The sequence below is a fragment of the Zootoca vivipara genome, chromosome Z (genome assembly GCF_963506605.1).
Source record: "Zootoca vivipara chromosome Z, rZooViv1.1, whole genome shotgun sequence".
NCBI classification, from domain to species: domain Eukaryota; kingdom Metazoa; phylum Chordata; class Lepidosauria; order Squamata; family Lacertidae; genus Zootoca; species Zootoca vivipara.
This window is the reverse complement of record NC_083294.1, coordinates 725656-753575: the sequence shown is the minus strand read 5'-3', so window position 1 is coordinate 753575 and position 27920 is coordinate 725656. Positions and strand designations below refer to the sequence as shown.

The 27920-nt window shown below is 46.4% G+C and overlaps 1 protein-coding gene across 1 annotated transcript in view; it reads left to right on the top strand.

Moving 5' to 3' along the window:
* Positions 1-3894: 3894 nt before the first annotated feature.
* The window catches only part of DAB2IP (DAB2 interacting protein), a 328791-nt gene continuing 304765 nt past the window's right edge, over positions 3895-27920 (top strand). Inside the window, exon 1 of the mRNA XM_060270257.1 lies at positions 3895-4030. Coding sequence (XP_060126240.1) covers positions 3988-4030 — 43 coding nt within the window. The 5' untranslated portion in view covers positions 3895-3987. The remainder of the gene's footprint in view (positions 4031-27920) is intronic.

Here is a 27920-nt window from a genome sequence, read left to right as displayed (position 1 = left end):
TTGGACCTTGCAATGGACGTTGGTTGGTCGCCCTGGTTGCTCAGGGGGGCCTGGTAGGAATTTTTATCCATTTGGCAAATTGGAACCAGCCTCTTGGTTTTTTGCCTACCTTTTAGCAAACCGTCACAACTTTTCAGGCATTGGCAGTTAGGCATTGGAATCTGTGTGATGTGTTGGAGGGCAGGTTGTGGCCATCACCTACCCCTCCCCTTTTTGAGTATTCTGTTAAAGGGATCTGTCGGTTGTGGATCCTGTCTGATGCCCTGCTGGTGGCTAGGGCCATGGCACGACCCCCGGTGACATCAGGGGGAGCTTCCAGTTGTATTTGCAACTGTTTAGAGGGTGTTTAGAAGGTGTCTTATTTATCTCTAAATGGGTGGCAGGTTTTCGACTCACAACTACTTTGGCACAGCTGAAGCTTGTGTGCCAACTGCAGCCATTCCTGGAGATGTCAGATCTTCCTACTGTGACACATGCCTTAGTTACATCTCATTTGAACTGCTGCGACATGCTATCTGTGGGGCTGACTTTGAAGGGTGTTCAGAAATGTCAGCTGGCTCAGAATGCTGCAGCCAGGCTATTGACTGGTGCCAATTAAAACAAGCAAGCGACTCTTGTGTTACAACAGCTTCCTTGGTGGTGGGTCTATTTCCAGGCATAATTCAAAGTGCTGGTTAAGGCCCACAAAGTCCCAGACACAGCTCAGAACCAGTTGACTTGGAAGGTGGTCCTCTTCCATGTGAGCTTGCTGGCTTAAGAGATACAGGAGAGAGCCATCTTTCTGTCCCACCAACCCCAAAGCCCAACTGGTGGGACTTTCAGTGAGGGCTTTCTCAGTTCATGCATATGTGCCTGGGTCCTGTTTCCCATTGAGGCATTTGGACATTCACAGTGAGGACAGCATGTCGGGCTGGAGAGGCCATTGGCCTGATCCAGCAGATCTCTCATTGGCCACAAACGTGGATGGCTTTAAAAGAGAATTTAGAAAAACCATGGAGAGAAAGGCTTATCAATGGCTACTACCAACAATGTCTCTATACAGTCATACCTCGGTTTAAGTACGCTTCGGTTTGAGTACTTTCAGTTTAAGTACTCGGCAGACCTGGAAGTGTTTACTTCCGGGTTCCGCTGTGCGCACATGTACAGAAGCGATCTGCGCGCTTCATGCATGCACAGAAGCACTCTATCGGCGCTTTGCACACGGCGCTATCACCACTCGGATTAAGTACTTTTCAGGGTGTGAATGGCACCCCGGAACCAATTAAGTACTTAGCCCGAGGTACCACTGTATTTGGAGGTTTTGTTTTTCGCTTTTGTGTGACTGTGGCTTGTGACATCCTTTTTGTGACTTGTTTTTGTGACTGTGTGGAACCCAGTTCAGCTACTGGTTGATTGTGTGACTGCAGAAATGGATAAAAGCCCCCCCCCCCATCCAAACTGACTATCATCAGTGGACATAAGAAAAAAAATGTTATTTTTTTTCATCTACAATACTGTCTTATTTATTTTATAGTACAGTACATTGATTATTGACTTCATTTTATGGATCAATGGTCTCGTTAGACAGTAAAATTTGTGTTCAATTGCTGTTTTAGGGGGTGTTTTTCATCGTCTGGAACAGATTAATCCACTTTCCATTACTTTCAATGGGAAAGTTCGCTTCAGGTTAAGTACGGACTTCCGGAACCAATTAAGTACTTAACCTGAGGTACCACTGTACTATGTCTCTATGATTGGAGGCAGGATACGCTTCTGAGTACCAGTTGCTGGAAAAAGCTGCAGGAGGGGAGATTGTTCATGTGAATTGGGCCTCTTCGTGGGTTTCCCATTGGGGCATCTGCTTGGCCACTGTGGGCTAAGCCATTAACCTTGACCCAGCAGCCTTTTCTTCAGTTCTTAAGGCTAGAACAGCAGCCTAGAAATTTGCCTCCCTCCTTCTCTCTCTCTCTCTCTCTCCTCTCTCTCTCTCTCTCTCTCCCCCTCCCTCCCTCTCTGTGTGGCGGCTGCAATTGTGGTACAGTCACAATAGTTTCATGCCACCCCCCTCTCCCCCATGCAGTGCTTGTGAACTTCTCTGACTCTCCATCATTTGTCCGCCCACCACTGCCATTGGTGCTGTGGCTGGAAATGCCAATCTGCCTGCAAACCCCCTTTTACAGTCCTGGAAGGTTTGGCTGATTCATTTAAATCAGGGCCTGTGCATGTATGATTATGATCTGGACAAACTCTCTCTTCCTAGCTTCCTTGTCGGTCTCCTGGCCAAATATTTGCAGCGTTGACATTCCCCAGCCAAATGCGCAACCTCCCCTATCTTTGGGTCATGCCTGGGGGTGCCCTCCCTGCTTTTCTACCCATTTGCCTCCCTCTGCCCAAACATAATGGACAGCCCCTGCAGGATTTCAATGCAAAAGGTGCGTTCAGGCAGATTCCATTTTAGCTTGCTGGATCTATCCACCAAAGGAGGGGAAGTCAGCAGCGGGGCAACTCACCAGGCAACGGGAAACCTGTACTCCCCAAATTCCCTCTGGGACACGCCCCTCCCAAAAAACCTACCGCATGGAATTTCCTGCCACATGAATGTGGCTGTAGTAGCACCTGGCTCCAATGGCTTTGAAAGGGGGATTCTTCCCTGCATTTGTGGGAGAATTCAGTGGTGTTTGTGGGCATAGCTGACACTTTCCCCTCGGAGCAGTTTGTTCGCAACCGGACCTCAATGGTGGTGGGGCGGTTAGGTTAGTGGATGCAACTACTGCGGGGGGGAGGCGGGGGGGGCTCAGTTGAACCATGGTGCTAATCCCTCTATGGTCTGTTCAGTGGGCTTGACAGGGTAACTGCAAGAAAGTATTCCTGCATCCTTTTAGGCAACCCCCTGCCCCCCCCCGCCCACCCCGCTGCAGCCTCTAGATTCCTCAGCAGCTCTGTTAAGGACAAATGGCAAGAGTGCAGCTCCTGGCAGGAGTTCTGCTGCTCTTGGAGCCCATGCAAAGCCGCCAGGAGTATCAGAGGCTTGCCAAAAGGAAGTAAATATAGGACAAGGCACTGCAGCAAGGAGGGTGCAGCTGATGCCCTAGTGCAGAGTCACCCAAATTCATCCCTGGCAGGATCTTTTCCCTATACTATTTTATTTTATTGAGGGGGGGGGAGTCCCCTCTTTGGCCAACAAGGGACTCAAATGCAGCCAGGGTGTAGGAGGATGCTCAGAAAGTAAGTCAGCCATGATCAGGAGAGGGACGTCTCTGGGCCTTCCTGAGGTCCCCGGGGTGCAGGCAATTCTGTATTTCCTGAGCTGTTTGGGGTGGGTTTTCCTTCCCCTTCGTAAGCCTTGATTCTTCCTGCCGACTCTCTCTCCCTCTCCCTCTCCCTCTCCCTCTCCCTCTCCTTCTTCGTCTCCCCCCGCCCGCTATTGCTCTTTCTCCCTCCCTCCTTCCCTCCCAAGGAACACACCACTTTATATGTGTTATTATTATAGCAGCCCTTTGCGTTATGCAACAGTGTGGCTTGCTTGGAGGCTGGTTTTCTCTCCCCCCCCCCCCCGCTTGCAAGGAGCTCATTCTTCATCCTCCTCTGCCAACCTCGTGTTGCCCCCCACCCTCCCACCCACCCTCCGCACGGCTTCTGAACTTTCGTCCGAGAGAGCTGGCGATTTCGGGAGAGGAGCCGAGAGTTTGAAAGGCTCGCGCACAGGGGGAGAAGGGAGCAGGATGGCTTTTGCTCGAGATGATGGAGAAAGAGCCGCGAGGGTCAGCCGGCGGATTGGGAAGCCGGCCAGGCAGGCAGTGTCACGCCAAGGAAGGCGCCTGCCGGTGTCCCCGTTTGGATGTGGCGCTAGCTCGTCAAGCAGGTGAATTGGCTTGAGCAGCAGCTAGGAGCCCCTCGGGCTTTGCTTTTCCTGCTCCCCCCCCCACTCCAAGTTTTCCTGTTAAGATAACCTTTTCTCTCGCTTCGCTGCATGGAGACACGGCGCTGTGGGAGCTTCTCCCGGAAATAATGGATCCCAATAACCCGTCGGACCAAGAGGACGACTCTCGGGGTAAGGAGCCACCGGAGGGGACTTTATTTTTATTTTTTTTAAAGTAACTTTTCAGGTGCGACTTGTCCTATTCTAGTCCTGGCCTGGGATCAGTTTGTGTATCCGTAAAAGGAATAGGTGGCACCAAAAGTACAAAAAAGGGTATATGAATTTGGGAGGCAGCTGGCTGGATTTGGTGACGGAATGTGCAGGCTTCCGGACTTCACCAGCTTCTTCTTCAGGAAGTGCTGCCCTGGACTCCTTTGGGATAGACATTCAATAAACAGCAAGTGAACAAAAGTTCAGACACACAGAAGCACTTCATTCCCAACTCAAAGTTCTGGGTTGCGCTTGCTTTCCTCTGGTGCTTAAGGTGGTTCTGGCTTTGGTCGGTTTTGTAATTCGGAATGAAGCTGAGTTAGGCAGAGGATGTGGATGTTCTGGGAGCCTTCCTGGGTGGGAGGGATAAAAATATTGAGCTGGTGGCATCATAGAATTGTAGAGTTGGAAAGGGCCATGAGGGTCATCTAATAATAATAATAATAATAATAATAGTAATTTTTATTTATACCCCGCCCTTCCCAGTCAAGACCGGGCTCAGGGCGGCTAACAACAAATAATATCAACACAAATATAAAAGAAACAATTCAGTTAAAACACAGGTTAATACAATGTTAAAATTCAATTTTAAAATTAAAAATCTACGAATAAGATAAAACCATTATAAAATAAAACCTTAGGGGAGGGTAACCGTGGGGTCAGACTGCGTCAGTCCGAAGGCCAAATGGAACAGCTCTGTCTTGCAGGCTCTATGAAAAGATGACAAATCCCGCAGGGCCCTAGTCTCCTGAGACAGAGCGTTCCACCAGGTTGGGGCCAGTACTGAGAAGGCCCTGGTCCTGGTCGAGGCCAGCCTAGCCACCTTGTGACTCGGGATCTCCAATATGTTATTATTTGTGGACCGTAATGTCCTCTGTGGGTCCCCCAACCCCCTGCAGTATAGGAATCTTTGGCCCAATGTGGATTCCGAACCCACAACCCTGAGGTAAGGAGTCCTATGAGCTACTACTAGGAACAAAGTGACTGGTTTCTGCCCAAAGGTGAAAACCTGATCTTGGTTCTCGCACGCTGGAAAACGTTATATCCAGGATGCTGTGTATATAATGATTCTACAAGAGAGCATCATGGGAGAGTTGGGAGCCCTTGAGCACATCCTCCTCCTTTCTCTTAAAAATTAAGTTTCTAGCCCTCATGGCACTAAGGTTGTGCTTGGATATGGGTGGGTGACTGCACCTGAAATGCCTAAAACTGCACTGGGGACCCCTAGGCTTCCTGCTTTCCCCAGGGCTCTCTGGCCCTTGGAATTCTCCCCACACCTGTCTGTGGCCCTCCTTTGCCCCGTCCTCGTGCATTTTTGCCTGGCTGGAATGTGGAATAATACCCCTTGCTTGTCTGGGTGGAGAATAGAGAGAAGGGTGTGCATGTGTGTGTATAAAACAGCCTAAGGTACAAAGGCAAAATTAATGCCTGTTGTTCTGCCAACTTTTGCCTCTGTCCCTGCCCACAAACTGGCATGTGGGCCCAGGAGGGTTCCTCAGAACAGAATGTGGTCCTCAGGTTAAAAAGAATTCCCCATGTATGCTCTTATGCTAGAAAGATAGCTGGATGAGATTCCCAGTTGTGGGGGACAGGATTTAATGTCCCATTACTAGCAAAAGTTGAATAAATTACACAATTGTCTTAATTTGCATAATTTATGCAAGTTGTAGAATTTAGCAATTTTTTTGGCAGAGAACATGGATTGTCTGGAGGCAGAATATTAATATGGTATGGTTGTGTGGTTGTGTGGGGCCCCCCACCATGGAGTAAACACATGATTTCTGTTTAAATTTCTGATGGATTGTCAGAAGTAGGGAGGAGACCAGCAGATTTATACTGTGTTGCAATTGGTAGTTATTTGGTCAGATGTGCATATTTTGTAAGCCATGTAGAGCTTTTATGGGAATCATAACATTTAGAGCTGGAAGGTTCCCAAGGGTCATCTAGTCCAACCCCCTGCAATGTAAGAATCTCAGCTAAAGCATCTATGACAGATGGCCATCCAACCTCTACTTAAAAACCCCCCAAGGAAGGAGAGTCCACCACCTCCTGAGGGAGACCATTCCACAGTTGAACAGCTCTTACTGTCAGAAAGTTCTTCCTGATGTTTAGCTGGAATCTTGAAGCCCTTGGTTCAGGTCCTACCCTCCAGAGGAGGAGAAAACAAGCATGCTCCCTCTTCCATGTGACAGCCCTTGAGATATTTGAAGATGGCTATGATATCTCCTCTCAAGCTCCTCTTTTCCAGGCTAAACCTATCCAGCTCCTTCAACTGTTCCTCATAAGGCTTGGCTTCTAGACCCTTGATAATCTTGGGTGCCCTCCTTTGCACACCTTCCACCTTGTCAACATCCTTCCTAAATTGTGGTGCCCAGAATTAGGCACACTATTCCAGGTGTGGTCTGACCCAAGCAGAATAGAGTAGTACTATTATTTCCCTTGATCTGGACACTAGACTTCTGTTGATGCAGCCTAGAATAGCATTAGCTTTTTTTTTTTTTTGCTGCTGCTGCTGCATCACACTGCTATGTTAAGTTTGTAGTCCACCAAGACCCCTAGATCCTTTTCTCATGTACTGCTAGTAAGCCACGTGTTCCCCATCTTATATTTGTGCAGCTGGTTCTTCCTGCCTAAGTGTAGAACCTTACATTTGTCTCTATTGTAAAACATTTTGTTAGCTTGGACCCAGCTCTCCAATTCCTTCATCCAAGTCATTTATAAAGATGTCAAACAACAATGGGCCCAGGACAGAACCCTGCAGCACCCCACCTGTCACTTTCCCCCCAGGATGACGAGGAACCATTAATGAGTCCTCTTTGGGTTCGGTCGGTCAGTCAACCAGCTACAAATCCACCTAACAGTTACCTCATTCAACCCACATTTTACCAGCTTCCTCACAAGAATATCATGGGAGACTTTGTCAAACGCTTTACTGAAATCAAGACTATGTCAAGAGCGTTCCTCTGATCCACCAAGTGGCAATCATAAAGAAAAGTCTTCCTTATTGCCCTTTCCATGGATTGGTTGGAATGGCTGGGGAAATGCTGGGAGCTGCCCGATACCACATCTGATTCTTTGCCCAACTCTCCTAGCTCCAGGACCTGAGAGATCTTCCCCATCACTTGATCAAAACTAACAAAACAAATTTCAACAGGGACAAATGTAAGCTTAGGTACCCTACTGGCTATGAAAAAAGGCAATTTGAACAAAACTCCTAGTGCCTGTTACTGAATGCTTCGCTAAATAATGACGTTAAACACTTAGGTAGGAATAGCTGAATGCACAAATACAGGATGGGGGGGGGGCACCTTGCTTGACAGCAGTACTTGTGGAAAGGATCTAGGGGGATTAGTAAATCACAGGCTTAGCATGAGTCTACAGTGTGATGCAGCAGCAAAAGAAGCTAATGTAGTTCTAGGCTGCATCAACTGAAGTCTACTGTCCTAATCAAGGGAAATAATAGTATCACTCTCTTCAGGGCCGTCTTAAGCAGTGCGGAGATTGCTCCGGCACCCCTGCCCTGCCCCGTTTCTTGCCGCGGCTGGTGGGCGGGCGAAGCCCCGCGCCACCCAGCCTTCCCCTAGAGCCAGCCCTGACTCTCTTCTGCCTATACCGGGAATACTATGTCCACTTCTGGACATCACAGTTTAAGGATATTGATAAGCTGGACCATGTGCAGAGTAGTGAGAGGTCAGGATGACCAAGGGTCTGGAAACCAAGCCCTATGAAGAACAGTTGATGGGTATGTTTAGCCTGGAGAGAGAAGACTGGGGAGGGGATAGCATAATTGTCTTCAAATGCCTGAGAGTCTGCCACATGGAAGACTGAGCAAACTTGCTTTCTGATGTTCCAGAGGACCCAAACCAATGGATTCAAATGACAAGAAAGGTGATTCTAACTAAGCATTAGGAAGAACTTGGATGGGCATCTGCCAGGAATTCTTTAGCTGTAATTCCTCCATAGCAGTGGGTTGGACTAGATGACCCTTAGGGGAACCTTCCAAGTTTACAATATGATTCTGTAATATGGACTGCCAGAACAATGTTCCCCAGCTGCTGGTAGCCACCCCTGCTTTGCACTCCCCAGGGCGCTGCAGAATACGGTATCAGGTTTGGCTATTGCAGGAGAAACCGACTTTGCACTCCAAATGTGTGCACTCATTGCTCCCCTCCCATCCCTCACATATAATGTCAATCATGGCACACTTATATAATTGCCAACTATATATAGAATGAGTATTTTCAAGATTATTGTTGCTCGCCTGGCTTCAGAGAAATTTCTGTAAGAAAAGGTTCAGCTATGGAACATTTGCAAAGAAGGAAGAAGAGCCTTGGAAGATGATTCTAGGGCAAGCTTTAGAAGGAATCTCTCTGACATCCCAACATGCTCTGAGATGGGGTTCTGGAAGAGATAAATCATAGAATCCTGCAATGCAGGAATCACAACTAAAGAATCCCCGACAAATGGCCACCCAACAGATAGTAGTCCGTTCTACTGTTGAACAGCTCTTAATTTCAGAAAGTTCCTCCTAATGTTTAGTCAGAATCTCCTTTCTTGGAGATCTAGCAGTAAGGTAAAGGGTAAAGGGACCCCTGACTGTTAGGTTAAGTCGCGGACGACTCTGGGGTTGTGGCGCTCATCTCCCTTATTGGCCGAGGGAGCCGGCATACAGCTTCCGGGTCGTGTGGCCAGCATAACTAAGCTGCTTCTGGCAAACCAGAGCAGTGCATGGAAATGCCGTTTCCCTTCCCGATGGAGCGGTACCTATTTATCTACTTGCACTTTGATGTGCTTTCCAACTGCTAGGTTGGCAGGAACAGGGACCGAACAACAGGAGCTCACCCCTTTGCGGGGATTCGAACTGCCGACCTTCTGATCGGCAAGCCCTAGGCTCTGTGGTTTAACCCACAGCGCCACCCGCATCCCTTGATCTAGCAGTAGTGCTTCCGAATTCCAATTTCTGGAGACCACAGTATGGAAGAGTGCTCACATTCTGCATGAGGGTTTCCCATAAGCATCTGGTTTACCACTGTGAGAGCTTCCTGTTCTCACAGTAGCCAGCCAGGTGTCTATGGGGAATCAACAACCAGGACCCAAGCAAAAGAACACTCTCTGCACCTGTGGTTTCAAGAGACTGGTATTCAAAAGTGTCACTGACTCTGATGGGGAGGCAGAGCAGAGGCATCATGACTGGTGGCCATGGATAGCCCTCTCCTCCTCCACGAATTTGTGTAATCCTCTTTTAAAGCCATCCAAGTTGGGATCTGAGTGCAACAGCAGTCTACCCTCCTGCCATTTCCAGAAACTGTCATTCAGACACATTGCTTCCTTTGACCATGGAGGCAGAACATAGCCAACAGAAGCTTCCATTGCTGCTGAACTCAACATGATGCTTCAGTCTTGGAAGGTATTCTGATTAAACAAAGATTCTAGAGGAAAAGAATACATGGTATGGAAAGGGCAAAACCATCCCATCTCTAGGCATCAGTCAAGGAGCTTGTATGGCCCACCCTGCTGCGGCTGGGTGGCACCCAGATGTTTTGGACTACAGCTCCCACCACCACAAACCATTGGTCAGGCTGGCTGGGGGTGATGTGGTCCAAGACACCTGGACAGCACTGATTTGGGGGAAGGGTAGCATCCCTGTATTTCAACTGGAGAACACAATGGCGAATGATAAATCCATTTTGGCCTTTTGGATTTTGAATAGTTGTGTCCGAAACGGGTGACTCCTGCAGATCAGGAATGCAGGCCTGTCTAATAGGAAAACTTTATTCAGAGAAGCTTTTAAACGTGCAGGTTCGGTGCCAACACTACCTGGCACTGAATCTGCAGGTTTAAAAGCATCTCTGAACAATGTCCCTCACTTTGGTGTGACTTAGCATGTGGTAAAGGGAGCTGAACTTTCAGGGATGTGATGAAGCCGGGGAAGGCATCAAAAGAGCCAAAACACTCCAGGGTTTGAGTACCAGGAGCACTACTATGGAAGAATTTATACTCTTTCCACCACCACCACCACGCCACACAAAAAAGCTTAAGAGACTTTGGAAGCATTGGAAAAGGTTCGTGATTTGTAAACTACCTCCTTACATGTCCAGTAGTAATTAGCAAAGAAACAGAAATTAGAAAATCTTTAGGTTTCTTTTAAGGCCATTGATCGAGGTGCCTGTGCTGCCACAGAATTCACAGAATGTCTACAAACAATCTGAGGGGGTAGGACCTGTTGTGGAATGTTGGTACTCAGTGGAAGCCACCCTGAAGGAAGGGCAGCTTCGCCCAGAGGAAAAGTCTTACATGGGGACGGGGTTGGGGTTGGGGGGCTTCAGATGGGGAAGCAGCACTGGGGGAGGGGAGGGGAGGGGGGGAGGAGCCAGCTACTTTGCCCACAACCTTTTCTTCTTTCAAGCTATGAAAAGGAAAGCTGAAGAGCTGCATGAAAGTATGAAATGTCATCGAGATTCAGCCAAATTTGCAGAATCATAGAGTTGGAAGGGACCCAAAGGGCAATCTGGTCTGTTGCCCTGCAATACTGGCATCACAGCGTAGGTTCACAGAACTGTAGAGTTGGGATGGCCCCAATGGGCTTGTGCTGGTGGTAGGGACAAATATGAAATGAACTGTATGCGATGAGGGCTGGTTTCCAAATGTGAGCTTTCTTATCCCATTCTGCTCTCCAAGATGAGACAAGGCAGCAAGTCTGGAAAGATCAAGAGACCAGAAGGATGGACGCTAAGGCTCCACGACTTTTGTTTATGGATAAGGCCAGAAGTTGTTGTTGTTTCTTATTAAGAGGGTTAAGTGCTGTGGGTGGGGTAGAGAGAGAGAGCAACAGCTATTGCAGGCAGAGAGAATCTTGACCATTGGCACTGGACTGGTGGTCGGTTATTATTAAGGATGGGGCTTGGATACATGAGAAGAGCGGACTTTTCCTTCAGTGCTATGCTTGGCACCGCTCAGATGCCATATGCCTGATGTGCACACATGTATCAGAGGTCCTATGACTCAGAGATCCTAGGCGGGTGAGGGTGCTTGGAATTTCACTGCCTTGTCTGGGCCATGAAGAACGCACAAAGTGAACTTACTCTGCACCGCATGAAGGTTCCTTTGGGGTTGGCTGAAATCTCCTGTGCAGACACTGCTTTATGCTGTCATTTTAATTTTATTATATTTATATATTACCTTTTTCTTTCAAGGAGTTCAAGGAGAAAAGGCTAAGAAGTAAACTTTACACTAGTCCAGAGCAGAGTCCCTAAGGTGATTGGATGGCGCCTTGTATGCCTCCTTCCAGTGGCGTCGTAGCAGGGGTGGTGGTGCGCCCTGGGTGCTATGTCTGCGGGGGTGACAAGAAGTCACCCTGCGGGGGGGGGGGCTCATGGCGGCGTGAGCAGCCACCGCGCCACCACCGCTGCATGTGGAGGATCCTCGGTTCGCGGCTGCAGCCGCGAGCAGAGGATCCCGGCGCCAGCAGCAAACCGCTATGTACAGCACATGTGCGGCGTTGCACGCATGCGCTGTACATAGCAACACCGCACATGTGCTGTACTTAGTGGTTTGCCAGTGGTGCCGCTCGAGCACTGTACGGACTGTTCCGGGATGCCTCCATCACTGCTACAGCCTGGAGCGCTGGAGCAGCACTGCCAGAAAACCGCTATACAGCGCATGTGTGGTGTTGCATGCGCGGCCACACATGTGGCCTACGTAGCGACGCCCAGCCCGGGTGTCACAATGCCTTCCTTCGCCCCTGCCTCCTTCCAACATGTCCCGCATCTCCTGCAGGCAAGCAGGTGCCAAACATATTGCTCTGCTTTCCTTTGGACCATATCAGTGAGGCAGAGAGGGGGGTCTTATTGTTTGGGCAGCCCAAGATCTCCAGACACACAGCCCAGACTTGCACCCCTGGGAGGTCACTTGGGTGCTGCTAACACAGCACTTCATCCTGAGACACACACTCCATTGTCTATTAAGACAGATGGATGCCAACAAGGTGGTCATTTATACCTGCTGTGCCCCCTTGCTGTCCCCTTGCCTCTTACTGCCTCGCTAGGAAGAGCCAAGCCAGGACATTCTGCTTGGGGCAAAACATGCCGTCTCCCCCAGCAGATCCAGGCCTGCGCCACCACATCTCCATTGCCGTGCACTGCCTCTGACAGAGGAGGTGGATCATAGCCATCCTGGCTAGTAGCCATTGATCGCCGTTTCCTCTGTGAATTGGTCTAATTCTCTTTTAAAGCAATCCAGGTTCGTGGCTAGCCTCTCTTTGCACAAAGGTAAGCCAGTGTACAGTATTTTGCTCCCTCCCGCTTTCTCTTTGTGGCATGTGGCCCCTGGAAAGTGTCCAGGAGGCTGAAAAAAGGTATCTTCTTCCTCATTCTTTCATCTTTCTTGGTTGTTCAGTGGCAGCAGCCAAGTGTTAGCTATGAATGAAAACAGCTTCAGGCAGCAACAGTTGTGTGAAAAGTAATTTTCTGCTGTAAATGGAGGTTGCTAAGTGTCCACATACAGTGCATTTCCTCAAAAACAACAACAAAAGCTGTTGCTTTTTTTTTTTTACTGAAGGCACTTTGTGTTTTCTTTTTATCATCATCATCATCATCATCATCATCATTATTATTAAATACTGGCCGTGTGGGGAGCGAGTGTGGGCAAGAAGCTTTCGTGGTGCAGGATGCAAATTTCATGCCTCCCGTCCTGTGACTCTTTCTAAGGGCCTGGCTTTCAACCTGCTCTGCTTTCTCCCACACCCCTGGGGCAATGGCAAAGGGAGCCACTTTGGAAAATGGGTGGTTGCAGTGGGAAGCAGAACTGCCTGGAGTGGGTGCAGGTCTGGAGGCACCTGTGGTTTTGGATTAGGGTTTCAGAGGGACAAAGAGGTCAAGAGTGGGGTAGGGAGAAGGATGAACCCCCCTTTTAATAAAAAGGAAAACTAGGGCCCTGCATCACCTTAACCATGTTTACTTGGGCTGATTTGCCTGATTGGCCACTGTCCCAGCTCCCTCTGGATAAGGAACTGGAATCAAATTATGCTTTCTGCCAAAAAAAGGTAAATGGTAAAGGGACCCCTGACCGTTAGGTCCAGTCATGGACGACCGGGGTTGTGGCGCTCATCTCGCGTTATTGGCCGAGGGAGCCGGCATACAGCTTCCAGGTCATGTGGCCAGCATGACAGAGCCGCTTCTGGTGAACCAGAGCAGCGTACAGAAATGCTGTTTACCTTCCCGACAGAGCGGTTCCTATTTATCTACTTGCACCTGCACATGCTTTTGAACTGCTAGGTTGGCAGGAGCTGGGACCGAGCAACGGGAGCTCACCCCGTCACGGGGATTCGAACTGCCGACCTTCCAATCAGCAACCTCCACGAGCAATTCTGTGTTCTGGAGAGGATTTGGGGTTAAGGCACATGACCCCCTATGGGAATGCACTTCTATATGAGGGTTTGTATCTGATATACCCGGGGAACTAATCAGCATTACATGTGCTAATACCAAATTTACCCCAGAATTATTTTTCTGTCTGTGTTTACGGAACATAATATTTTGCATTTGCTATCATTGACTAGACGTGCCATCGCTTGACATAGGGAAGATTTGAATAACATAAACTTACCATCCTGGTATGGAATGATTTGGACTTTAGCAGCAGCAGAGAAAGTGACACAGAAAATCTGGGTTATGCAAGGAAAAGGAAAACCACAGTCATTTTTATGGCACCTGGCAGAACTTTATCACATGCACATCCAGCAAATTTGCTGAGGTTGCTGAATTGCAACTTATTACCAAACTTAAAACCATGGAGAGACCTGGTCTGAATAGAGACATTGGATTATTATCTCATTATACATGATAAAGTTATTTTTAGCCATCTCACCCCTTGCTTTTTCCTGTAAGACCAATTGCAGTCGTTAACAGTCATCAACAGGTTTACCACACCTATCAGTCAATCACCCATTCCCACCACCCTTCTGAGTAATATCCCTCCCCACCCTCTCACTATATACTGTATAAGGGTCTGGTGACTTCTGTTTCAGTGTATCTGAAGAAGTGTGCATGCACACGAAAGCTCATACCAATGACAAACTTAGTTGGTCTCTAAGGTGCTACTGGAAGGATTTTTTTTATTTTGTGGTACTGTTTATTATTTGAGGAGGTAACGGTGTTCCTTGTATTTTGCAGTGGTCCTGTTTCTGCACACACCCACACACCCAGTTTTCTAGGTTGTATATTGTATTTTCCCCACCCTTTCAGGCTCCCATTATAAAGAATGCAGTGGGCTTGACTTTAGTGCCACAAGTGGGATGTTTCTTATGCGCCTGTCACCGTAAGGCCCCTGGGCAGGCTGTAGCAATGCTATAAAGTTCCCTTATTAATATTAGTTAAAACAATTGTCAGATTACGGGGATAAAAAAAGATGATTTTGCAAAATCCATCTTGTCTTGCTTTTGACCTCTTACAAACCTCAACTCGCTAACTTTAGTGGGGCTTCCTAACAGCATGACCCACTGTAAGCCCCACTATGTTCCCCTGTGTGAGGACTGCACAGCTGTGGCTCTGCTTCCTTCCAGTATGAAGATGCTTCCAGTATGAAGATGTTGATCATTATTAATTAGTTAGCCATGTTGGCGTCCATCTGTTTGCTTTCCATTTAGGTTTTTCATCTCTAGCTCCCATCTGAAAGGGGGGGGCAGGAAATAAAATAAGATAGCATGTTGATGTGTAAGTTGGCATTAAATATTTAAGGTCCTCCCTTGATACTCAGTGCAGTTGCAGAAGAAGCTCTGCTTGTTATGCCAAGAGGAGAACTTATTTAAGACTGCAAAGCTCCAGTTTCTGTGATGTTTACAGCCCAGCCCAAGTTTGTGGGCTGCAGAAGTATATTAAGAAGGATCTAACAGACATCTGTGGGACTGGAATTCACAAAAGGGCTGTCGCTCAGGGGTAGTGTACCTGCTTTGTAGGCAGAAGGCTCCTAGTTCAGTCCAGAGTGGCATCTGAAACCTTGGACAGCCACCGCCAGTGAGTGTAGACAATACAGTGGTACCTCGGGTTAAGAACTAATTCGTTCCGGAGGTCCGTTCTTAACCTGAAACTGTTCTTAACCTGAGGTACCACTTTAGCTAAAGGGGCCTCCCGCTGCCGCCGTTCCGCCATCACACAATTTCTGTCCTCATCCTGAAGCAAAGTTCTTAACCTGAGGTACTATTTCTGGGTTAGCGGAGTCTGTAACCTGAAGCGTCTGTAACCTGAGGTACCACTGTATTGAACTAGATGGAGTCAGTATATGGCAGCTTCCTGTGTTCCCATCTCACTATCTTCCTAAATCTTAAAATGTATTATTACCAAAGGGTAAGATCGCCACCTGCAATGAATATGTATAAGACAGATTACTGAGTTATTGTTAGCTGTGGAAGCACCGTGAAGCACGCAGGAGTCAAGCTTTGTTCCATGATGTCTTCCAGCTATTCCACCTGCAGTCTTGCATAATCACCAGGGGTGTCAGCTCATGGGGCAAAGCTGCTTTTGGCCCCCTCCAATATCCTTTAGGAGGGGGTCGCCCCCCAAATGTTGAGAGGGCAGAGGAGGCCAAGCGTATAGCCAAGTGCAGAGCCAAGCATGGCATAACTTCAGTGGTCGGCTCTTCCTCCTCCTGCCATGGAAGGAGGCCAAGTGTGAGAGAGGAGGAGCGGCTGCACATTGAGGCCACGCCACACTCATCCTTCTCCCAATGATGTGACATTGTGTTTCGGTAGTGGCACCCGCCCTGTGGAACGCCCTCCCATCGGAGGTCAAAGAGATAAACAACTACCTGACATTTAGAAAACACCTAAAGGCAGCCCTGTTTAGGGAAGTTTTTAATCTGTGATATTTTAATGTATTTTGCTATTTGTTGGAAGCTGCCCAGAGTGGTGGGGGAAACCCACCCAGATAGGTGGGGTATAAATAATAATAATAATAATAATAATAATAATAATAATAATAATGTCACAAACAGGCACTGCGCATGACGCACAGTCACACACACCCCTCAATCTTTGGTGCAAGTTGGCCCTCTGACCATCATAAAGCAGTCTTCTTACACTACCAAAATACACAGGAGGGAATTCACATACAGGTGAGAAGCCAGTGAGAAGAGTCAACCGTACCTGTTTATACTAACTGGCTATAGACCATATAGCCAACTTCCCATCCCTCGTGATGCTGACTTGTACCTCATGGCTTGGCATTTCCACTTAACACAGAGTATTAACTTATTGATACCCAGAACACAGCAACGCAGGTGAGGTCCAGGTTTTGGTGCCCACACTCCAGGCAAGACACACTTTCCTTAGTCCAGCCTTTGCCAGCCTGGTGTTTCAGTTGTTTTACACAGTGCTTTTTTTCTTAACATTTCTTGAAAAAAAATGTTAGGGGTACCCTCATTTTGACTCAAGAAAATCACCATTTTATAGTTCAAATTGGGAAAAATAAATACAGTAAATGGACAAAAGTACAAAGAACATGCATTACCTCATATTACACGGCTGACAGCTGACATTAACTCTGTTTTCATTTCTTAGTACGGAAAGTATTGATCGGATATGTAGAGATTCCTATTCTGATTAGTTCAGGACTGTTCTAGAATGTTTCTTTCTTTGTGAAAGAAGCAAGCAGAGGGATGTGATATTTTGTTTTGTTTTGTTATTTCTCTGGGAAGCTGTGTACAGCTGGTTAATACCAGTTCTGTTACCTTTCTGACAAGGTAATACTGACTATAATAGTCAGGCCAGGAGGAGCCTGGGTCTTGCTCACTCACTCACTTTCTCTATTTCTTTGTTCTAATGTTCTGTTTCTGTATGCTTAGTGTTAAGGTTTAGTCTTTTAAGTGTAAGTTTTATTTTAAGTGCTGCAACTGGATTTCTTATGGACGGTGCCAATCCTGAATGTACTGGATTTGTGACCATTATGCTCATTTGCCTTCAGTAGCAATAAAACTCTTCTGGGTGAAGTACAATTGCGTCTGGTCAATTTTTTGGGAACTCTGCTGTACGTGTTTAAGTTTTTTTCTGCTTCCCACCGGCGGCAGGAGGCCTCATTAGGGAAAGCGCGCCTTGGTTTAAGAACGGATTCGGTTTAAGAATGGACTTCAGGAATGGATTAAGTTTGTAAACCAAGGTGCCACTGTATTTAGAGATCGTCAAGCAAACACCATTACTGAGATGATGGCTCACATTGCTTCCAAAACAGCCTGCGCTTTTCTTCTTGGGAGGGAGGGGAGGGAGGCAGAAGTTGATGAAGGCATTGGCTCCTCCAATCTCTCATAAACTGTTTGGGGTTTTGGAGCAAAATGTTCTCGCACCAAATAAATACAGGATTTTCCACTTAACTTTAATGTTTAATTCATCTTTTAAAAGAAAAAAAATGGGGAGAGAGGAGAGGGAGAGAAGTAAAGGCTTTGATTGAAATTTAAGCTGCCTCCGGATTTTCCCACAAGGGAATCACTCAGAAACTTTGGTTCTTTGAGCTGCAATTTGCTAGTGATGCATTACAGCCAACCATGCAATAATGAAATAGTTTGTAGCTGTCCAGGGCTGACCTCAACTGGGTCACACTGCTGCGGACATTTCTGTGTTCCAGGTTCCAGTTGGCTGGACAATCATCCTCTCTCACCAAGGACATGGGAATGGAAAAAACTTTCCTACATGCTCACAAAACTTCAACAAGAAGGCACATTCCATGCTAGGGACAATTAGGTAAATAATTGAAAATAAATCTGCCTATAATCTAATGCTCTTATACAAATCTTCGCTGTGACCTCATTTGGAAAACTGTTCTATTCACCTCACCTCAGAAATGATATTGTGGAGTTGGAAAAGTAGGTGGAATGATTGATTGCTAAATCTGAAATGTTCTCAAACTGTTTGTTGAATATATATATTTTTAAAAAATTAAATATATAAAGGGTAAAGGTTCAGAAAAGGGCAACCAAAATGGTTAAGGAAATGCAGCCTTGGGAACTTTTTAGGTTAGAGATAAGGCATATAAGTGGTGACATGGTAGATGTTCAACCATGACATGGAGAAAGTGGACAAAGAAATGTTTTCCCCCTCTCTCATAATGCTAGTAACCCATCAAAATCCAATAAAGTATTTCTTCCCACCGCACATAGTTCAACTACAAAACACCTTCCCACAGGAGACAGGGCTGGCCATTGACTTGGATGACTTTAAAAGAGGACTGGTCAAATTCATGGAGGAGAGAGTCACCAATGGCTCCTAGCCACAATGGCTCTGCTCTGGAGGCAGGAATGTTTCTGAATACCAATTGCTGGAACTCTACAGGAGGGGAGAGGGCTCTTGTCCCACAGGCATCTTCCTGGTCACTGTGAGAACAGGATGCTGGACTGGATTGACCATTGGCCTGATCTAGCAGGCTCCACTTAGAGTCTGATGTTTTTATGTAAAACTACTAATTCTGGGGTGTTTCCACACTTGATAACTGCACACTGTCCTGCTGCATGGAAATGTTTACTACCATGAACATGTGATGTCCCAACCGCGCGCGCGTGTGTGTAGTCGTCGTCGTAGTCCCAGGGATCCAGGCAGACCGGGAGGCAAGGCAAGGCAAGACATTCTTAGCACCTTGGAGAGAGACTTAAGTGCAGCTTTCAGGACCATGGCTGGCAACACCCACAGCTGAGACAGACATACAAGTTGCCTTAGCAGTGTGCCTAGGAATGGAGCCGTGATCTTCTGATCTCTCTGACTAAAAGGCCTTCAAATACTTGGAAAGCAGCTCTGTGTGGCCAAAAGACTAACATTAAAGGGTAAATAAACTTTCTACTATCTCCTTACAAGACTAATTAAGATAAGTCTACCAACATGCGAGCTGCTGAAAGAAAAAAGTGGCAGAAACTAATGCTGAAAAAAGCATGGCTGATGCAAGGAAAGCTGACTCAGAGGCTATGGAGCATACCTGCGGGCTGGATCAGGCCCAATTGCCCTCTGGATCTGGCTTGTGGACAGTCCTGGAATCACCACTTTTTTGCAATTTCTTTCCAGGCACCATTTCCCCCTCCCTCCCTCTCACACACCATGGCAGCACCTCCTCCCTCCCTCTCTCTTCCTGGCTTCTCCCCACCCTGCAGAGGAAGGGAGATGGGCTTTGATTGGTGCCAGTCAATGCGAAGCCTTGCCGCCCGTGTGCTGAGGTGCAGCCCAAACTCGCCACCCGCCCGCCAGCCTCTCCGTCCATGGCTGCACTGTTGGCATCATGACAAGCTTCGGTTGGAGCTTGGTGTGCCTGCTGGCCCTGTGCCTGGTGCCTGGGAAACCTGGCCCAGAAAGGAGAGGCGTCGGCTCCCAACCTCAGGCAGAATGGCGGAGGAGGAAGGAAAACAGGGGGAAGGGAGGAGCTGGGGGGGGGAGGGAGGGAGGGAGAAGCCCCCCTCCACCGTGCGCATGCAGTCCAGCCCACCACAAGGTCTGAGGGGTGGTGAACTGGACCCCTCCTAAAAAGTTTGCTGACCCCTGCTATTGAGCATAAAGAGGCAGACCCAAATACTTTACAGCTATTTTACAAAATATCCTACCCTGGTTTCAAACTCTAAACCATATGCAAGAGCAGCTGAAAACTCTAAGAAAAGTCTTTAATGAGTTCCAGGTGCAATTGGCAAACTGTGAAGGCAGATTGGATTCATTTGAGACATTTTCACAGACCTCTCACAGCACTATTAATCGTTGCCTTAACGATTTTATGAATTTTATACATATTCCATTTTAAGAGACAAATGCAGATTACCTCCAAATGCTCAATGGCAATATCTCCAGATAAAACATTTGCTAACCACCATCTATGAACCAGCAGCTTTTACAGCCTCAGAGACCCCAGAGATATTGAAGCAGTTGATTAATTCTAATGCAACAAAAAAACTGGCCATCAACATATATAAATCTTTGTTATTAGCAAACCAATTTGATATACAGGTACTGAGGGAGGGTTGGAATAAAGAATTAGAGATCTCAATTTCAATCACACTGTGGGAAACTGTTTTAACTGCTATGACAAGGGTGTCTCTGGACCTTAAATTGAGGCTCATACAACAAAAAATAATATTTTGAATATACTGGGCTCCATTATGTTAATTTTAAAAAGGGCTATCTAAGGTATCTAACTGTTGGAGATGCAATAGGGATGATGCTTCTCTAAAACATATTTTTTTTCATTGCCCTATCTTGAAAGATTTTTGGTAGAACGGTACGGAACAACCTTACATTTATAGAGCAAAATATCCTCTTGAATTATGTATCCAGCACATGGAACCTTACAATAGGACAGTATGAGTGGACTGATACTGATGAACTGGAAAAATAAAAATGTGGCTCCATTCTACGATTGGATTGAAGTCATACAAACTTGCAACATATGAACAACTTGCATATAAACGCAGACTTGCCATGGACAAGTTCAGTGAAATTTGGAATCCATTCTTACAAATACTGTACAGTGGTACTTGGGTTTCCGAACAGCTTTGTTGTCGAATAAATAGGCTCCTGAACGCCGCAAACCCAGAAGTAAGTGTTCCGGTTTGCAAACATTTTTCAGAAGCCAAATGTCCGATGCGGCTTCTGCTTGAGTGCAGGCAGCTTCTGCAGCCAATCGGAAGCTGCATCTTGGTTTTTGAACCATTTCTGGAGTTGAATGGACTCCCGGAACAGATTAAATTCGAGAACCAAGGTACCACTGTAATAGGTTAAGATCTTGTGAAGCCCAATATACAGTTTTGAGGTTTCCCCCCTCCCCGCTTTATTTTAGTGATCACTAAAAGTCAGCAAGGGTTTCTGAAAAATAAGTCATGTCAGACTAATCTGATCTCATTTTTTTTGACAGAATTACAAGCCTGGTAGATGAAGGGAATGCTGTGGATGTAGCCTATCTTGATTTCAGCAAGGACTTTGACAAGGTGCCCCATGATATTCTTGTAAAGAAGCTGGTCAAATGTGGGCTAGACAATGCTAACATTCAGTGGATTTGTAACTGGCTGACTGACCGAACCCAAAGGGTGCTCATCAATGGCTCCTCCTCATCCTGGAGAGTAGTGACTAGTGGGAAGAGCCACAGGGTTCTGTCTTGGGCCCAGTCTTGTTCAACATCTTTATCAATGGTTTGGATGATAGGCTTGAGGGCATCCTAAGCAAGTTTGCAGATGAAACCAAATTGGGAGGGGTGGCTAATACCCCAGAGGACAGGATCACACTTCAAAATGACCTTAACAGATTAGACAACTGGGCCAAAGCAAACAAGATGAATTATAACAGGGATAAATGTAAAGTACTACACTTGGGCAAAAAAAATGAAAGGCACAAATACAGGATGGGTGACACCTGGCTTGGGAGCAGTACATGTGAAAAGGATCTGGGAGTCTTGGTAGACCACAAACTTGACATGAGTCAACAATGTGATGCAGCAGCTAAGAAAGCCAATGCAATTCTGGGCTGCATCAATAGGAGTATAGCATCTAGATCAGTGATGGCGAACCTATGACACGCGTGTCAGACGTGACACGCAGAGCCCTTACTGCTGGCACACACCCCAGCTTGTCTCCGCTGTTAAAACCAGGACCCTTTTTTGTTGTTGTTGTTGCTGGTAGCCAGAGATTGGTTTTTTAACCTTTTCTGTGCTGGTTTTTCTGGCGCTTTGGCAGACTATGTCGGTGCTGCGTGTTAGTTCCAGCAAAGGTACTATTCATCATTTATTTCTGTTCTCTTTCCCCCCCAAAAAGCACAGCAGCTTTGGGGCATCCCCCCAAAAGCAAAGCAACTTATACACCCCCCCAAAAAATCCAAAACTTTGGTCAGCAGCTCCCCCCAAAAAGCTCAACAACTTTGGGTACTTTGTGATAAATAAGGGGTTTGGGGTTTGTTTTGGTTAAATAATTAGTTTTTTTGTTTATTAAATACAGTTATGTATTACAATTATACATTTTTGTTATTTAAACTATAAATATTGCGAAATTATGGGGTTTTTTCCTCGAAGTGACACACCACCCGAGTTATGCTCCGTTTTTTGGCAAATTTTGACACACCAAGCTCTAAAGGTGTGATAATCATGATTACCTTCTACATGAGCTCCCGTTGCTCAGTCCCAGCTCCTGCCCACCTAACAATTCGAAAGCACATCAAAGTGCAAGTAGATAAATAGGGACCGCTCCGGCGTGAAGGTAAACAGCGTTTCCGTGCGCTGTTCTGGCTCGCCAGAAGCAGCTTTGTCATGCTGGCCACATGACCCGGAAGCTGTCTGCGGACAAATGCCAGCTCCCTCGGCCTATAGAGCGAGATGAGCGCCGCAACCCCAGAGTCGGACACAACTGAACCTGATGGTCAGGGGCCCCTTTACCTTTATGTTTAGTGCACATATAATTATGTTCTTTTTAAACTTTCAATAGATTATATATATATATATGCCACAGTAGTGTCCTAGAACAATATAGCTCTTTCTAGAATTCATATAAAGGTAAAGGCCGTTTACGGATTAGACCACAGTGCCACCCGCGTCCCACGGTATTCATATAGCATTCATCAACAAGAGACCTCACTCCTAGAATGCTGCTACTGACCAGTTAAAGGTCATGGCTTTCCTCTGCAGCTGTTGGCTTCTTCTAGGCTTAGGCATTTCAAGCCATGGAGACATCACCTCAGGGCTTTCCCAATTCCTTGAGGAGTAGACGTGTCATTGGTCCCATTGAGATATCTTAGGAGCTGGTCAGATCAGGATGAGGGGTGGGAAGGAGCTTGAGGAGTCAGAGGCTAACAATCCCTGTTTGCATCCAGGCCCCATGAGACTTCAGAGTGATCTGGGGAGGATGCAGTGGGTAAAGAGTCCAGGAGGAGATCCCATGGGCTGTCACTCAGTCAATTCATGCCAGTCCAGCTCTTGGCCCCAGCACTGCCTACTGCATCACCAGAGCCTCTCCTCCCTCCAGTTCCTGCCAATAAGCCTCCACCATCAGATGCCTGGTCTGGTCCAAAGCCAGCACCTCATCTCCTGCCACCTAGGACATAGAAACACCAGCACAGGTGTGAAGAGATGGCTTGGACCCAGCCCACTAGAAGGAATTCTCAGGCCTAGGCTATCTTCTTCCAAATGAACCTGTCCAGGCTATGAGAGATTCTCTCAGTCCCACCACCATCACGGGCACACTTGGTGTGTGTGTGTGTGTGTGTGTGTGTGTGTGTGTGTGTGTGTGTGAGAGAGAGAGAGAGAGAGAGAGAGAGAGAGAGAGAGAGAGAGAGAGAGAAGGGCCTTCTCAGTGGTTGCTCTCAGGCTTTGGAACTCTCTCCCTGGAGAGGCAAAAATGGCTCTCTATTTGTTGTCCTTCTGCAGCAGGTGAAGACCTTGTTCCAAGATGCTTTTGAGAACTGGCTGGGTTTGGGGTGGGTGGGTGGTTGTTTTTTAAGGCAAAAGGTAAACGACCCCTGCTGGTTAAGTCCAGTTGCAGACGACTCTGGGGTTGCGGCGCTCATCTCGATTTACAGGCCGAGGGAGCTGGCGTTTGTCCACAGACAGTTTTTCCAGGTCATGTGGCCAGCATGACAAAGCTGCTTCTGGCGCAATGGAACACCGCTTTTGGGAACTGGCTTGGTTGGGGGTGGTTATTAAGGAAAGGGCTTATTATCTGGATTTTAATAGATTTGTTTTTTTATGTAGTTTTGATTCTATTATAGCTTAATTCCTTTTAAACAATTATCTTTTGCATGATTTTAGCTTTTTGTATTTTATCTATGTCATTTTCATTTGTGGAAGCCTCCATGAATCCCCCTGGGGAAAAGGCAGGATAGGAGGAGGAGGAGGAGGAGGAGGAGGAGGAGGAGGAGGAGGAGGAGGAGGAGGAGTGGAAGTTTTTGCCCAGCTCAGAGATGCATTCCCCTTCCCACACTGAAGTCCTGGTCTCCTCACTCATTTACAACAGAAGTCAAGGGGGCATTTCAGCTGTCTTAGCTTGTTTAGCTTTGCACCTGCTGTGTGTTTGACCCTCGCCTTCCTTATGATTCAAGCATTTAAGTTTTCGGTGGAAATTTGAGTCCAACATCCAACAGGAGTCAGTACAGGACCAACCATCAGAGTTTGGTAGCCAAGGCTTCCCCTTGGGGTTCAGGGAAGGAGACTCTGGTGACCACATGTGGTGGACCACCAGGACGGGGCTCAATCTCTTCCCTGGCACTGCTGTCATAGGAGGACTGTGTCTCTAGGGATTTATGGTCCAGAGCCATTGCACATAGAATTTTTGGAGGGCCCTCCCATGCATCCCTTTCCTTCGCAGGGTCTTCATCCCAACTTCCATTATTGCCAACTCTTGCTCCTCCTGCAGACAGCCAGTGAGCAGGCAGGCAGCAACATCTAGCTGCAATGGTGAGGAGGAGGAGGAGGAGGAGGAGGAGGAGGAGGAGGAGGAGGAGGAGGAGGACACATCTGAGCAGAAATGTGTCAAGTGGAAATTGAAGACGGTGCTGAATAAGCCTCTGAGTTCCATTTTTCAGAGTGTGGGAGGTGACAAGTTTATGTCCAGTTCTGGGCACCACAGTTTAAGGAGCATATTGATGTGCTGGAGCATGTGCAGAAAAGGGTGACTAGGATGATAAAGGGTCTGGAAACCAAACCTCAAGAGCAATGGTTGAGGGAGCTGCACCTGCAGAAGAGGAGAGTGAGAGGAGGCATACCTGTCCCGTGGGAGATGCAGCAGGCTTATTTTCTTCTGCTCAAGAGGGTAGGACCCAAACCAATAGAAGATGAAGACGAAGACGAAGACGAAGACGAAGAAGAAGAAGAAGAAGAAGAAGAAGAAGAAGAAGAAGAAGAAGAGGAGGAGTTTGGATTTGATATCCCGCTTTATCACTATGTGGAGGAGTGGGGAAGCGAACCCAGTTCACCAGATTACAAGGCCACCACTCTTAACCACTACAGTGGTACCTCAACTTACGAAGGCGATCCGTTCCGTGGCGCTCTTCGTAACTCGAAACCTTTGGATGTCGAAGTGTCCATTTTGCGCATGCACAAAGTGTGATTTTGCGCTTTGTGCATGCGCAGAATGCACGCGTGGTGAAAATACTTCCGGGTTTGCCAACTTCGTAAGTCGAAACCTTTGGAAGTTGAGGCATTCGGAAGTCAAGGTACCACTCTATCTATCTATCTATCATCTATCTATCTATCTATCTATCTATCTATCTATCTATCTATCTATCTATCCATCATCTATCTATCATCTATCTATCTATCTATCTATCTATCTATCTATCTATCTATCTATCATCTATCTATCTATCCATCATCTATCTATCTATCCATCATCTATCTATCTATCTATCTATCTATCTATCTATCTATCTATCATCTATCTATCTATCATCTATCTATCTATCTATCATCTATCTATCAATCATCTATCTATCTATATCATCACCTATCTCTATCTCTATCTCTATCATCTATCTATATCTATCTCTATCTACCACGCCCCAGGATGCGCGCCAGCCATGCCCCCACCTGCTCTCCGCCCCCGGTGCTGGAGCATGAAGCTCCGCCACTGCTATCTATATCTATCTATATCTGTCTGTCTGTCTGTCTGTCTGTCTGTCTGTCTGTCTATCTGTCTATCTATCCATCTATATATCTATACCTAAGCTTTTGGAAGTAATTGCTGTTCAGGACCATGAGTCATTTCATAACCAGCTCTCAGATCTGATAACCTTTGCTATATAACACTCGTTCCTGATGGCCCAGCTGCATTACCTGCCTGCACATCATACAAATGGCAGCTGCCAGCCGCCACATGAGTCATTTCTTTGGAATCCTCTTCTTGCTCCATTCATAGGAATTTAGCATTGAGCATGTCATTTATGCCTTGGCAACCCATGCAAACAGTGGTGTGTAGCAATTTGCAAAGACCGGTTCTTGCAGAGGCTCTGGTCCTTCCTCCAGCCCTCTCCCCTAGTCAAGTTTGTCTTTCTAATGCCCTGGCATTATTTGTTTTAAAGTGATGTGTGTGAGAGAGAGGTTGGGAGTGGGGAGAATTATAGAACGGTAGAGTTGGAAGGGGACCCAGAGGCTCATGTAGTCCAACCCCCTGAAATTCAGTTCAATTCAACCGAACATGCACTTTATACAAAGCAATGCACAAACTGAAACAGAGCCATCATTTGCAATTCACACTTCTCCAACTTTTGCAATGCAGTTCTTCAGCCAATGGATGCATACATAAATGTGCATATACGAGTACTAAAGTGTGCATATAAGCACATTGAGGTGTTGTTGGGTGTTTTTTTTATTATGTATTTTGTGATTTTATATTGTGAAGTGCCCTGCGGGTTGAGGGTGGTATACATATTTTATAAATGATGGCAATGATGTATTAGTGAGAATAAATGATTTGGTAGACAAAAGTGTGTGTCTGCGGGGGGGGGCACACTAAAATGCTGGTGAATTTTCAAAAGAACTTTAAAAATAAATAAATAAATCACAAAGTGATGTGGAAATGTGGAGAAGTAAAATTAAGACTGCAGAAAAGAGAAACTGAGAGAAACTCGAATGGACAACTCTGCCCCTCCCTATTTCCAGGTCTCCTATCCCACCAAGCATGTGAAATGGCATATTGTACCTTGCATGGTGCTTTGGTGTACATGTACATCCACGGACATGCATGCATCCACCCCACCTTTCAGACCCTTGGGAGGAAGATTATTTATTTGTTTCATAAAATGTATACACCATTTGACTTTGCTTTAAACACAACAACCCTCTAAGTGTTTACAAAACAGATAAAAAATAAAATTAGCACCAAGAAACATTAACAACAATAATCGAAGACTTTCAGAAAGTTAAAATAACAATAGACTAAAAACAGATTAAAACTCACACCCATTTTCTAAACATCTGGGTAGGCTAGTCTAGACAGAAATGTCTTTAGCAGTCACTTAAAAGAGTACATTGAGGGCAGCTGCCTGCTGTCAAAAGGCAAGGAGTTCCAAATATGAACTCTAAGGGACATGCTCACTGGAACATCCTGTGAGCCTTTTCTCCTTGTTCTTTTTAATGCCTTGCTTGAGCAAACTACTCCACATTTGCTTCAGATATTAGGGTTAAGTCAGTGTGTCTCAAACCAGATGGGCTGAGGCAGGCACAGAACCCCTGGAAGCAAGCGTGGGAAAGAACACAGTGAACCTTCCTCTCACTACCAGGCAGCAGGACACAGCATTTCTTTCTCCTCCTGTGTGTTTCTTTATGAATCAAAAGCTGTGGGGGTGTCCATGTTTCCCCCAAGATGTAAAAGGGTGGTTATGGGACCCCATCCATGGCTATTCAGAAGGCAAACCCATTGAGTTCAGTCTGCAATCCAGCACCCATTTACCAGTGAAGTGTTTCAGGGTTTCAGTGTATCTGAAGAAGTGTGCATGCACACGAAAGCTCATACCAATGACAAACTTAGTTGGTCTCTAAGGTGCTACTGGAAGGAATTCTTTAAATTTTGTTTTGACTACGGCAGACCAACACGGCTACCTACCTGTAACTAAACATTCAGTAGTTTGCACAATTGAACTAAATAAACGTTCGCTAGCTTGCACAATTAAACCTCTTCTTCTTCTTCTTCTTCTTCTTCTTCTTCTTCTTCTTCTTCTTCTTCTTCTTCTTCTTCTTCTTCTTCCAACTATTCTGGCTTTAACATTTGCAGTTATGCTGTCTGTTCAGATGCACCTCGGTATCAGTGAGGCATTTATTTATTTATTTATTTATTTATTTATTTATTTATTTATTTATTTTTCTGCTTCAGGGATGGAATATTTTCCTGGAAA